Source organism: Camelus ferus, chromosome 4, assembly GCF_009834535.1.
Source record: "Camelus ferus isolate YT-003-E chromosome 4, BCGSAC_Cfer_1.0, whole genome shotgun sequence".
Lineage (NCBI taxonomy): Eukaryota > Metazoa > Chordata > Mammalia > Artiodactyla > Camelidae > Camelus > Camelus ferus.
This window is the reverse complement of record NC_045699.1, coordinates 11,166,748-11,179,057: the sequence shown is the minus strand read 5'-3', so window position 1 is coordinate 11,179,057 and position 12,310 is coordinate 11,166,748. Positions and strand designations below refer to the sequence as shown.

Genomic DNA, 12,310 nt, shown 5'->3' with positions numbered 1-12,310 from the left:
GGAGAAAGAATCAAAAGACTTGGAAATTTTTGGCCTGAACACCTAAGAGGATGATGTGATGGTGCCACATATTAAGGTAGGTTTTCACTTGTGTTAAACTGAAAACATTAAGATGGGTTTTCACTAAGACATCATGCAAAAGCAGAATGTGGAAAAAAATAGCATTCTTATGTTTCAAAACTGAAGGAAAACCACAGTCATTTCATAATTTTCAAAGTATATTCCTTGATCAACCACAGCCTTGCCACAATTTCTCAAGGCCCGAGCTTACTAAAAATTGTCAATGTCAACTTTAGATTCCTGTCATTTTAAACCAGTTTCCTACTGCTATTAGGATAAACACAAACTCTAAGAATGGCCTAGAAACCTTGGTCCCACACCCTCTGCCCTTTGGCTAAGCCTGCCTTCTTTCATTTCTTGGAATATGTCAGGCTGCCCTTGCCTTTGGGTCTCTGCACATCTCCTTTGGTGACAACATCTATTCCTAGCTAGTATCTACTTTTCTCTGGATTTCAGTTCAACCATCACTTCCACCTGAGATTAAGTCCCCACTGTATGCTCTTACAGAAAATAAACACTTCCTCTCCAGAGAATTTAGTTTGTAAAGTTTATGTATATATACACACACACATACCCCATGAGAACAGGGAGCGTATCTGCTTTGTCCTATAACTGAATCCCTAAAAACCTACAGAACCTGCCAGGCATGAGGCATTCCAATTTCTGCTGAACAATCAACGAACATGGTAGCAAGGCAAACTGATGGCTAAATTCATATCTAATTCAAGTTGTGCTGTTCACTGGCAATCTTCTATCAGGCTATACAGATGTACAGCACTTTTTACCATCTCTGAAACAGCACAGAAACATAAACAAACATAGCCACTTTGTGTAAAAGAACAACTAACGTAACGTAAGCCTAGCAAGAGTTTCTTGTTTTTAGTAAGCTAAATGCTACATAATTGCATTCTGCTGAAGACAGAAAGCATATAAGATACTTTGTAATCAGATTAAAGAACTAAAGTGATCATTATAACTGTGAGGTTATATGCAGCTCACCTGAAATTCAGTATTTATTACACAAGAATATCCTGAACTACTTCACAAGATTTTAGCTCCACTAAAAAACTCGATTTAAAGAAAAATCAATACTGCATAGGAAAATTTCTGGATTGTTTTAAAGTGTTACTGTTTTATTTTTTCTTTTCTTGAATACACATTTGCTTTATTGGCAGTCCAGATAAACAAGTATATAAAGGAAATATTTAAATTTTTCTTTTGGTAGATGTCAAGATAAGCTGTGCAGATTAAAATGCCTCAATTTAACCTGAAGAAATGGTTTTGAATCATACAAATTTTTAAGAAGAAAAATAAAGACTGTCCAAAGGGATTCTCCTAGCTTATAACACATTTCCAGAATAACTCTCAAAAAAAAAAAAAATTCAAAAATACTCATTGACTACTTTAAAAATATGTCAATACCATATGGCTTTATGAAATAACTTCTAAAATTTATAGTTTTTATTTAAAAAGGATCCCACATTTTAAATAAACTGCTAGCAATATCATTTTCTTCACTTAAAAGTGCATATCTCTGAGGGTGGGAATACATACTTCTGAACAAATAATGATTTTTACAAATTTTTAACACACACAAAAAAATTACTTAAAATATTTTTAGGGGAGAAAGAGTTTAAGAGTTTTCACCAAGTCATCTTTAAATAGACTGCAGTAGATGACACTGTTTTTTTTTTTTTTTTTTTTTTCCTTTGTATATCATCAGAATTCTCAATGAGATGCTTTGGCAGTTTTAAGACATATCATGGTCTCTACCAAGAGACACTGACATTAAAGATGTCCGTGGAGATGGCAAGTGTCTTGATGGCTCAGTTTGAATAGACACATCACTGGACTGGTTCTCCAAATCAGAGGCAAAGGCGCTCTCTTCTCTTACATCAAGAGTTTGTTCAATTGAAGCTGTCTGGGGTAGAATATTATCTACAGTTTTGTTGGCATTATTCAAGTTGTTAAGTGTGTTAATATCACACTCCTTGCCCAGGACACCAAATTCATCTTCTATTGTAACTATATCTTTAGTTTCAAATGGTTCCAAAGAAGAAGCCACAAATTCATTTTGTAGAGGGTCTTGAGGACCCCTAAGGTCACATCCTGTATCCACCTTTACTTCAGAATCCTTATCACTGTCACTGTCAATGGTAATCACAACTGGGGAACGAGAAGCACTATCACCATGGTGTTTCTTGTGCTTCTTCTTATGTTTCTTCTTTTTCTTTTTATGATGTCTAGCTGTATCGGTAGCTTTCCCTTCAAAAACTATCTCTACACTTAGGCTCCGGGTCCTCCTCTTTCTCCTCTTGCGTTTTGTCTCTCTGTCTGATGATCGGCTGTCTGAAAAGCTATCACTCTCATTTTTGCAGTTTCCATCCAATTTTGATGAAGATTTTTGGTAATGACTTTCCTTCACTTTAGAAGCAAACTCACGAGATGGTTGAGCCACTTCGTTCATACCCTCCAAATGCCGAGTTTTGTATTTTCGCTTTCCGCCAGGTTTTTCATTCCTCACCCGGTCAAGGCCTGTAGATGCAGTCTTTGATCGAGTACTAGACAGGCTCCTTGATCGATGCCTTTCATAGTAGTAATATTTCCTTTCACTGTGATTATTTCTTTTCCTAGCATTTGTTCTTTCAGAAAAGGACTGAATTCTACATTCTGGACTTGAAGATTGTCTGGAATAATGAGCTCTGGACAGAGTCCTCCTCCTGTAAGATGACTCGTAGCTATCCCTGTCCTTGTTTCTGCTATAGTAAGTATACTCCCACTTGTATCTGCTTCCATAATTATTTCTTAAATAGTAACGATCTCTATTTCTGCTCCGTGATCTTATTTTACCACGATCACTGCTACGAGATCTTGACCTGCTTGTGCTTTCACTACTTAGAGACAGAGTCTGGCTTCTTCTTGACCAACTGCTATCTCTAGTTCTTGACCTCTTTTTGTCTCTTCTACCTCTAGGTCTGCTACTCTCCCTGCTTCTGGATCGTTTGCTCTTCATTCTTTTCTTCCCATGATGTTTTCTACGACTCTTCTGATCATGCCCACTCCTGCTCTGGGAACGTGAATCGGAACTTCTGGATCTTGCCCTCCTCTTGTGTCTGCGGGTGTGTGGGGAATACACTCTGTCTCCTCTGATGGATGAGCTCAGATCTCTGGGAGAGGACAAAGATGTAGATCGTTTCTCTTCTTTCTTCGATCTGATTCTTGTACCAGAATCACAATGCCCTTTATTTACTAGTTCGTCCTTTCCAAGCACAGAGTGTGGGGATGAACATCTACTGACATCACTATCACCAGAACTGTAAGACTGCTCTTGCTCTTGTGTCTTCACTGTCTCCATTTTTTCATAAGATCCTAACTCCTCAGAATCAGAGGACAGTTCAACAAGTTCTGGGGTCCTCTCAGCTAGTGGTTTAACAAACCCAACAATGACACAGTTATCTGAAGAAGAATCACTGTCATTATTTAGGTCCTCATTGGTCTGTACTCCTTGCATCTGAGTGGCTCTTCCTGTTACAAGTTCCTCATCTGAACTGTCAGATGTATTTAAAAGGGAAGACATGGCAGCATGTACCTGCTCTGAGCTTGAATAAGATGGTCCTGGAGTTTCATCATCCCATGGTGCCTGACTAACAGTGGCTATGTTAATATCCAGTTCTTGGGTCTCAGCTTCATCTGGAGATATTGTTATGACTGAAGAATCAGAATGGCTGCCTTCTTCATATGAAGGAGCAGGGCAGTCATAATTAGCATGCTGATCAAAGGCTGCCATATTAAACGGAGATCGAGCAAAACTGATAAATTCATGTATAAAATGCTCAGTCCGATTAAGTAAAAATGGCCTTAAATCAGACACAAATGCCTGACTTTCCAAGTCGTAGCGAGTAACATTGCTCATGATGATGTGCTGGACAATATTCACTAGAGATCCATGAGCTCCAAACAGAACTGTGAGTTCACGTTTTAACCAGGGCACCAATCTATGAAGGCAAGCCGGATTTCTACGGAAAAATTCAGCAGAAATATCCCTGTAGCGTCCGCCATCTTCAATATTTCTAACTCGAGCACCAGCACGATAGAGAGTTCGCCTGAAGTTAATAATATCCTGTTCTTGAATTTTCCGCAAAGATCTTTCATCTGCAGTAGCTGGCCTCCTTACCGCAATCTGTCTCATGAAAGGAGGAATTTCACCATCTCTAGGTCTTCCTGAAATGCTTAACCCTTCAAACAGTACTCCACTATCTGGTGGAGTTGTTGTTCTTCTATTCATGGCACTACTAGGTGAATAAACAGAAGCACTTCGTTCCCTTGTCATGGTTGTCCGATAGCGGAACCGGCGAACATCAGGGGTAGCAAAAGAACCATTATACGAAGGCCTTAGGACGTACTCCTTGAAGTCGTCTTCTGCCCTCACAGAATGGAAAATAGAATCAAAGGGCTGTTTACACAGTGGACACTCAGCTTTGTTTTTTGACCACTCCTGTACACAGCGAAAACAGAACTTATGTAAACAGCGATCTAAGTAAGACACATTATCAAATCTATCCAAGCATATAGGACACTTAGAATCAGGAGATGCATCAGCTGGTACTGTCTGCTGCAATTTGCTAGTGCCAGCTTTAGGTGAAAAGTTGTCCATTTTAAATTCCTTAGCGGCTGAAGCCATTATCTGCAAAAGGGAAAAAAATACATCAGTAACCTGATAAAGGAGGAATGACTAAATCTGGAAGAAAAAAAAAGCAAATAATGACTGTGAAACATACTGGTGAAAACAGCGGAGTAGCTCATTGTCTCTGTAACATAAAGGGGCAGTGCAGCAGCTATGCTACAGAACTTTAATATAGCACTTAAAGCACAAGCTCTGAAGTCAGATTTCCAGGGTTTGAATCCTCAATTCCACACTAGCAGTGTGACTGTGAACTGGGTACTAGTTACTATCCTTATGCTTCAATTTCATCTGTAGATCACTGATAACAGAACCTGCCTCACAGGATTTGTGAAGATGTCAAAAAAAGAAAAAAAAAAGCTTAGAAAAAGTGCCTGGTACATAGTAAGCTCTCAAATATTACGTAATATTCTATTATTCTTTCAAAAAATAATTTGAGAAACATCTGACACATACAAAAAAGTAGAAAAGAAAATATACCAAGTACCCTTGTATCCACTACTCAGATTTAACAACTAACATTTTCTCATGGTTATTCCAGATCTTTTTAAATGCCCCTTTAATGTTCCCCTTTCATCCCTCTCTAGAAAACAAAACAAAAATATCACAGTCCTCAGTTGGGGTTATTTCTACGGATGGTTTTACATCTTTCATACATATGTCCCAAACAGTATGGACTACTGACTTGTTTTATTCGTTCTAAGTATCATGTATGTAACTTTAAAACCAATTCTATGCCTTTTAGTGGAAGATTCTTTGACACACAAAAAAATGATCTTTTAGTTAAGATTAAATGAAATAAAATCTAAAAGTACTCAAGGGCAGTGCCTGGCTTACAGCAACTGCTGAGTCAAATGTTAGTTGCTATTATTATTACTATACTACTATTATTACTACATTCCTGTTACTACACTATTATATGCAGTTCATCAGACTCCTTTTAGCATCCCTGAGCAGCTTTTCTTCTCCTTTTTTATTCAATCCAGTCAGCCACAAAGTATCTACAAATCATGCTTTCAGTCCCTTTCCCTTACCTTTTCCCACAAGGATCACTAGAATCTTAAAAGATTATTTTTTATTCTTTACATTTATGTTCATATTGGCCCGTAACTTACAAAATGAATTTGCCAGAGCTGAAATCTAGTATGCATTATTACATTTTGGCCTTGTTATCTTATAAAATTCCTCTTTAGCTGACTTCTTCACTAATCAGTTTATATATATATTAAATATTAGTTTCTTCCTTTATGTTTTCCTGGGCCTATTATTCATCTTTCTCCACCTCCTCTATCACTGAAAGTCCCATCACTAGTCAACTGCTGTCTAGTCAAATAATAGAACTGTAATTTCCTAAACAAGAGACTCACTGGCCATACCAAGCTCTAACAAAAACAAATAAAACTAACAAATAAAACTCACAACAAAAATTCATGACTGTGAAATATAAATATTTCATTACAGATTTCAAATTAAACTTGCTCATCTAGGGCATCTTAGCTTTCTCAGAGCTGAACAAGTTTCTTCAAAGGTCCAACACTTCTAGGCCTGTTTTCCAGAATGGAAATATAAAAATTACCACTGTCCTTAAATAGAATAAACTTATACTAATACTAATTGCATTTCTGCTAATATATTTAAACTTTGAAACCTTAATATTGCATAAATTTCTCAGCATTTCCCCCTACTTCTAATATTTTTAAATTCTCTATAGAAAAAAAAAAAACCCTAAAAGTAAAAACCCCTAGGATAAGAGATAGTGCGTATGCATTAGGGGGAGGAGTGAAGAGTGGAGAGGGCACTAGAGAGGTTATCAGATCTGGACCCAACACCAGGTTTCATCTGAAACTAACTCTGTGAAGTGGAGAAATCCATATTAACTCTGGATTTCAGTTCACTCTTCTATATAAGAAAGGGATTACTAGACTTTAAAAAAGACTGATGAATTTCAAGATGATACATTTTATCTTAATTTGCTTCTTTAGAATAGAGAATTCTAGTGTTTACTAAACATTTCCAGTTTACATAAAAATCACAACCCAGAATGAATTTATTAAAGAAACGATTTAGTAGTAAATTGGAAGTTTAAACTAAAAATAAAATCTCAACTAATTACAATTTTTTAAAAATGGAATCTTAGTCGTCTGACTTCCTAGTGTTAGAAGCCTGTTATAAGCACTTTGACAGCTCAAGTCTAAAGAATGACAAGTGATGCCATCTATAGTAGACCAAAAGAACAAGTTAATTTATTAGTTCTGTTTTGTATTGCTACACAGGAATACCTTTAGCTACAAAGAATAGTATTCTTCAGAAACATCAATGGCAATGAATGTAAATCATTAAATAAGAGATTTACTCTTTCAAAATCATCACTAAATTCTAAAATTAAAATGTGCTAAATCAAATGAAGTAGAACTACCATATGATCCAGCAATTCCACACCTATCTAAACAAGAGAAACAAAAACATGCCCACACATAAACTTGTAAGTGAACACTCACAGCAGCATTCGTCATAATAGCTTAAAAGTGGAAATAACCCAAATGTCCATCAACTGATGAACGTGGTATATCCATACAGTGGAATATTTGGCAATTAAACAGAACAAAGTACTGATGCATGCTACAACGGGAACGAACCTTGTCATTCCACTAAATGAAAAAGGCAATCACAAAAGGCCACATGTATGCCATTTTATATGAAATGTACAGAATAGGTAAATCCATAGATAGAAAGTAGATTGGTGGTTGCTGGGGAGGGGAGAGGGATAATAAGGTTACTTCCTAGGATGAGGAAAACATTCAATTAGATTACAGATGCACAACTCTGTAAATATACTAAAACTCATTGTATTACACACTTTAAAGAAGTGAACTTTATAAATGGAATATAAATTATATCTCAACAAAGAAAGTTGTTTCAAAAATACAAATTAAAGCATATAACAGAGATGGAGAGGCGACAGATTTAAGATTTGGAGGTCTGCAGTTCTGGGTGAGGTAGCAAAGGTGGACCTGATGGTAGACTTAGTGCTTCAGGTTCCAGAAGAAGTCTGTGATACATTTCCTCTACCCCTTGCACTCTAGGAATTAGGACTTTAATTTCCTCACAGGAGAGATTAATCAGTTCTGAACCTTTTTCCTTAACTGCCTCCCAAATTTTAAACAAAGTTTACCATCTTTGGGATAAACTGATTAAACAAAACCTTTCCTGCTCCAAATATTCAAATGTGTTGACTTTAACAAAGATAAGAACCCTTTGTATCACATTTTGGGAGAATTTCATATAATCAATAAGCATCCACATCTAGAGAAAATGAATGAGGGGCAGATAAGAGCCAATAAAGAGTCTAAACTAGATCACAGACTGGACATTTAAAAAACTGCACAGTGATATAAACAAAGCAGGAATACTCTGCAAAATCAAATATTTAATAAAGCCAAACTTCCTATAAAAGCTACCTTTTATGGCATTCCTTAAACTATCACTGTATATACAATTTAATCAATGGCTGATTACATCTGAGGGAATGATGTTAAATTTTAATGCAGAGCCAGGGCTGAAAATCAAAACCACTTATAAGTGGTGTGATCTGGAGGAAATTATTTAATTTCTCATAACTTTAAATTTTCTTAATTCTAAAATGGGTTAAGTAACAGTACCCACCTGAAAAAGTGGTTGTGTTTACATACACTCTATGTAAACACTTAGTATAGTGCTTGCTATGCAGTAAAAACTTAATACTGTATGTTATGTGAAAATAAAGTTAATTGTGGTCATTTCCATCACCCATAACTGATTATAAATGCCCAGAAAGATGAGAGTCTAGAACAACTAAAGGATTTTCATATTAGTATCAGTATTGTACTCAATATATCTAAGCGAAGTGGCTAAGAAGGGTTCAGAAGTGGATAAGCTAGCAATACAATTCCCCCAAGTATTAAAAATAATCTGAGCCCTCTCTCTTGTGACCTTGAAGAAATCACTGTATCCCTCTGTGAACTACAATTTAACCACCAATTCAAAAAGATCAAACCGAAGTTACATGACTACTGACCAGATTCTACAAAATTTAATTCCAGATCCAGCAATATTTGCTTGGGAACCATTTCTCTCTAAAGCCACTCATTTCAGATAAGCACGACTGTTTCGGCTGACTGCATAGCTTTCAAAGTCACTGACTAAAAACAAAAAACCCCAGCCCTCACCGATATTAACTAAACTTGTTCCTCTTTTTCAATTTATCTTAAATAATCTTGAAAGTTACCTACCAAAATTCTATTCACTTTTCCTATCAAATCACTATTTGCCTCATCTCAGTCCGGCCCCCTTCCACTCTACCAATCAGCAGCCCACGAGGAAAGCTGCACTGACTTGATGGATGAAGAAATTACAGGCTGGGGAGCCCAGTCCACAGAGTGGAACAGGGCACAGACAACTCCAATAGTCAAGCGATAGTCACTTCGTTTGGTTGAGAACTGCCACCTGCCAGGATCTGAGACAAGTACCGCGTGCATTACATAACTAAAACGAACAAAAATACTGTTACTCCCATTTCACAGACATACTGAGAGAGATTAGGGGAGCCGTCCAAGGTCACATCTGTGACAGTGGCGATGCCACGATTCAGACTCGAACGTTTTGTATTTTAGGCTGGTTCTCCCCTAGAGATCAAGCGCTTTCCAGTACACGGCTGGTCTCGCGCTCTCCAGAGCACTCCTCGGAAACGCAGCCCTCCTCCGCCCACCGGCTCAGATCCACAGGTGCGCGGAAGGAGCGCCAGCTCTCCGGGACCCCCGGCCCGCCGGGTGGCGCCGGCCCCGCAGACCCAGACCGCAGCTCCCTCGCCCCGGGGCCTCGCTGCAGGCGGGAGCTCCGGCTCGCCCAGCCCTTCCGACCCCCGCGCCCCATTGTTCCCAATCTCACTCACCTCGGAGGATGCCGGTGCAGGCCCGGCTGGGGCGCTCGTGGCAAGCTCCCGGCGGCCCAGAAAGCTGGGTCGGTGACGGCAGGACCCGCGAAGACGAACCCGGCGACTTCTCCGCCGGCCCTCAGGAGCGGGAGCAGGGGGCGCTTCACCCTCCTCGCGAGACAGCGGAGACCCCGGCGGCTGCTGCGACCCCTGTGACGTAAAGTTCTCATTACCAATGGCAGCTCGGGGGCGGCGGCAAGAAGCGAAACCCACTCAGCGGCCCCCCGCGCGTCCAAACACAGCCCCCGCCTGCGTGGCGCATGCGCGGTAGAAGACGCCGGCTCGGAGGGCGGGGCCTAGCGCGCTTGGCCCGAGCCCCGCCCCTCCCCCCACGGGCCACCTCCCCCCCTCCCCCGCTTCCCCTCCCGCTCCTGGAGTGGGAGCGCAGGGACCCTCCCGGGCACAAACCACTATCTTACCATCACCCTTGTTACTGTTGATCTCTAGGGGTTACAGGGGCACCGGCTTAATGTTCTCTTCTTCCTAACTTACCCGGAAGACACGCTACCTAGCTTGGTCTCCCTCAAACCTCACCAAACTCTGTGAGAAGTGATTGAAATTCTCTCTGGTCCATAAAGGAACTGAGTTAGACGGAGCTGAAGTAACTTTACCTACGGTTGCACAGTGAGGAAACAACACCGGGATTCGAACGGAATCCCAGGTCAGAGCCCTACAGTCTTCGGAGAGAGAGGGATCTACTCCCGTCCAGGATAAACAGGGATTTTATCTAAGAGAACAGGTCTTGAAAGCTTCCCCCAGATAACGTTTTTCCTCTTCCCCACTCCCTGAAAGCTGGATTGAAACCCTGCTGCGGTGATATCTGAGACGTATAGAGACAGGACGTCTGGAGCCTAACGCGGCCGTTGCCCCATTCTGCCCCTAGGCCTCAAAAGTAATCGTCCCAAACATTCTACAGCTGAACTTGGTATAACGGCCCGCGTGCCAAACGGCGTCCTCTGGCTTAATATTTGACTGTGCTACCGTTCTAAGCTCAATAAACACTTGTTGACTGACTAGCAGGTACATTACACCGGGTAACTCGTGCCTCGCTACTTTTTGTAAGTATCACTGACATCAACAAGCTATTGCGTTCTCAAAGAATTTTGTTTTTTGGAGAAAAGCTCAAGTAACAGGAATTTGCACTATTCGTCCGCTATATAAAACCAAGTGGTATTCTTGTTTATGTCAAAGATGAATACACGAACCTCTACCTATACTGTGGGAACACACCCGGGAGAAAACAATAATTCTTCCAGCGTTAGACGCCGGTGTATTATTTAAAATGTGGATTGTTTTTCCAAATAACTTAAATGCACACGACGGTACCTTATCCCGCAATAATACTGCACTGCAACTGAAAGAAGACCGGTGACGAGTCAAGATTGTCCCCCTAAGCAGCAAAATACCCACTTTTAACATGTATTCTCGTTTCTCTCACCTTCTCCCCGAAAGGCGGGATAGGCCCCCAATCACGTGACCTCGCTCCCAGCTCCGGGCGGAAGAGGCCGGCCCCGCCGGAGGGAAACGCGCCCGGACGCGAGGGGGCGGGCGCTCGCGCCCGGATGAAAGATGGCTGCCGCCGCCGCTGCCGCCGCCGCTCGGCAGCCACCGCCCCGGAGGTTACTCTAGGGCCTGCAGCTTCCGCCTGTGCTCCCGGACCGCCGCCGCTGCCTCCTTACCATGAAGCCAGTGAGTCGCAGCACCCTGGACCGGATTTACTCAGCGGTAGGTCCCGAGCCTGGCGAGGCTCCACGGGGTCGACTCCCGAGGTCCGCGGTGGAAGGCCCTCTAATTTCTTCAGCGCCCAGAAACTCCAAAATCCATTCCTGAATGAAGCATTTCTCTCCCTTACCTCGACTCCGCCTCTTCCTGGAGGACACGCTCTTCCGCTTCTTACGTAAGGGAGGCTTGGTGTACTCGCCTCCGGAACGCCGTTTATCCGAGTTTGTCACTAAAATTCCCACCTTAGCAACGTACGCGGCCACCTGAGAGGGGCGGGGAGGAAGTGCCACTCACAGGTTTTTGCTTTTACTTCTCCTTTTGCATTTCTTAGTTGCTCCTCGCGGTCGTATTGCTCTCCTGGGGCTACGTCATCTATGCATCAACAGTAGCTGCACGACGACAGCTAAAGAAGGAATACCCAGACAAGATCTTCGGGATGAACGAAAACTTGTAATCCCTCTGGATTTAACTCCATGCAAATACAGCCCTTTACCTCATTCTTATCTGACTCGTGTCTAGATTTAAAGTAAAATCCTTAATACAGAGTTTCCAAGTTCACTTTGTATACAGTTCTCTAAGGGGGCTATGAATATGCTAATTTTTCAATTAAATTTGTGTTTTACATTCTCACATAACAAAGCAACCTAGATCTGACAGCCTTTCTAAAAGACTTCTTTTTAAATGCCCCGGAAGGCCTTCTTTAAAGCAAAAGTGTGTGGAATTTCTGTTCTTGTATTTGTATATTGCAACATTTCATTCTGTGCATACCTTCACAGCAGGCTAGATTAAGTCCTGTGCAAGAAAAAAACTATCATGTGACTAAATACTTCTCTACATCCTACTTTCCAAATGAAGAATGCCGAGAAAAAGTAGATGAT

General features: G+C 41.0%; 3 protein-coding genes across 4 annotated transcripts in view; 1 reads left to right on the top strand and 2 right to left on the bottom strand.

Annotated features, from left to right (window-relative positions):
* The window catches only part of DDX58 (DExD/H-box helicase 58), a 56,149-nt gene extending 46,351 nt beyond the window's left edge, over positions 1–9,798 (bottom strand). The window contains exon 1 of the mRNA XM_032477568.1: positions 9,669–9,798. The gene's annotated coding sequence lies outside the window, so the exon portion shown is untranslated. The remainder of the gene's footprint in view (positions 1–9,668) is intronic.
* TOPORS (TOP1 binding arginine/serine rich protein) lies at positions 1,173–11,753 on the bottom strand. 2 transcript variants are annotated; one of them, XM_032477567.1, is made up of 3 exons: positions 11,390–11,753; positions 9,669–9,860; positions 1,173–4,744 (listed from the first exon to the last, which is right to left on the bottom strand). In XM_032477567.1, the coding sequence occupies exons 1-3, from the start codon at positions 11,390–11,392 to the stop codon at positions 1,811–1,813; spliced, it is 3,129 nt and encodes a 1,042-aa protein (XP_032333458.1). In that variant the 5' UTR covers positions 11,393–11,753; the 3' UTR covers positions 1,173–1,810. The 2 variants fall into 2 exon arrangements, with proteins under 2 accessions (XP_032333458.1, XP_032333457.1); XM_032477566.1 differs by lacking the exon at positions 11,390–11,753 and adding an exon at positions 11,037–11,167.
* Positions 11,247–12,301, top strand: SMIM27 (small integral membrane protein 27). Its single transcript, XM_032477575.1, has 2 exons — positions 11,247–11,435; positions 11,764–12,301. Exons 1-2 carry the CDS (start codon positions 11,391–11,393, stop codon positions 11,884–11,886), a joined length of 168 nt encoding a protein of 55 aa, XP_032333466.1. The 5' UTR covers positions 11,247–11,390; the 3' UTR covers positions 11,887–12,301.
* Positions 12,302–12,310: the final 9 nt, after the last annotated feature.

Coding starts and splice junctions, on each gene's coding strand:
- TOPORS (XM_032477566.1), bottom strand. CDS start 11,129: ATGTTAAAAGTGGGTATTTTGCTGCTTAGGGGGACAATCTTGACTCGT. Junction 9,861..11,036: donor CAGTATTATTGCGGGATAAG/GTACCGTCGTGT, acceptor TTTACGTCACAG/GGGTCGCAGCAGCCGCCGGG. Junction 4,745..9,668: donor CTGCACCGGCATCCTCCGAG/GTGAGTGAGATT, acceptor TCCCTTTTGCAG/ATAATGGCTTCAGCCGCTAA.
- SMIM27 (XM_032477575.1), top strand. CDS start 11,391: ATGAAGCCAGTGAGTCGCAGCACCCTGGACCGGATTTACTCAGCG. Junction 11,436..11,763: donor TGGACCGGATTTACTCAGCG/GTAGGTCCCGAG, acceptor TGCATTTCTTAG/TTGCTCCTCGCGGTCGTATT.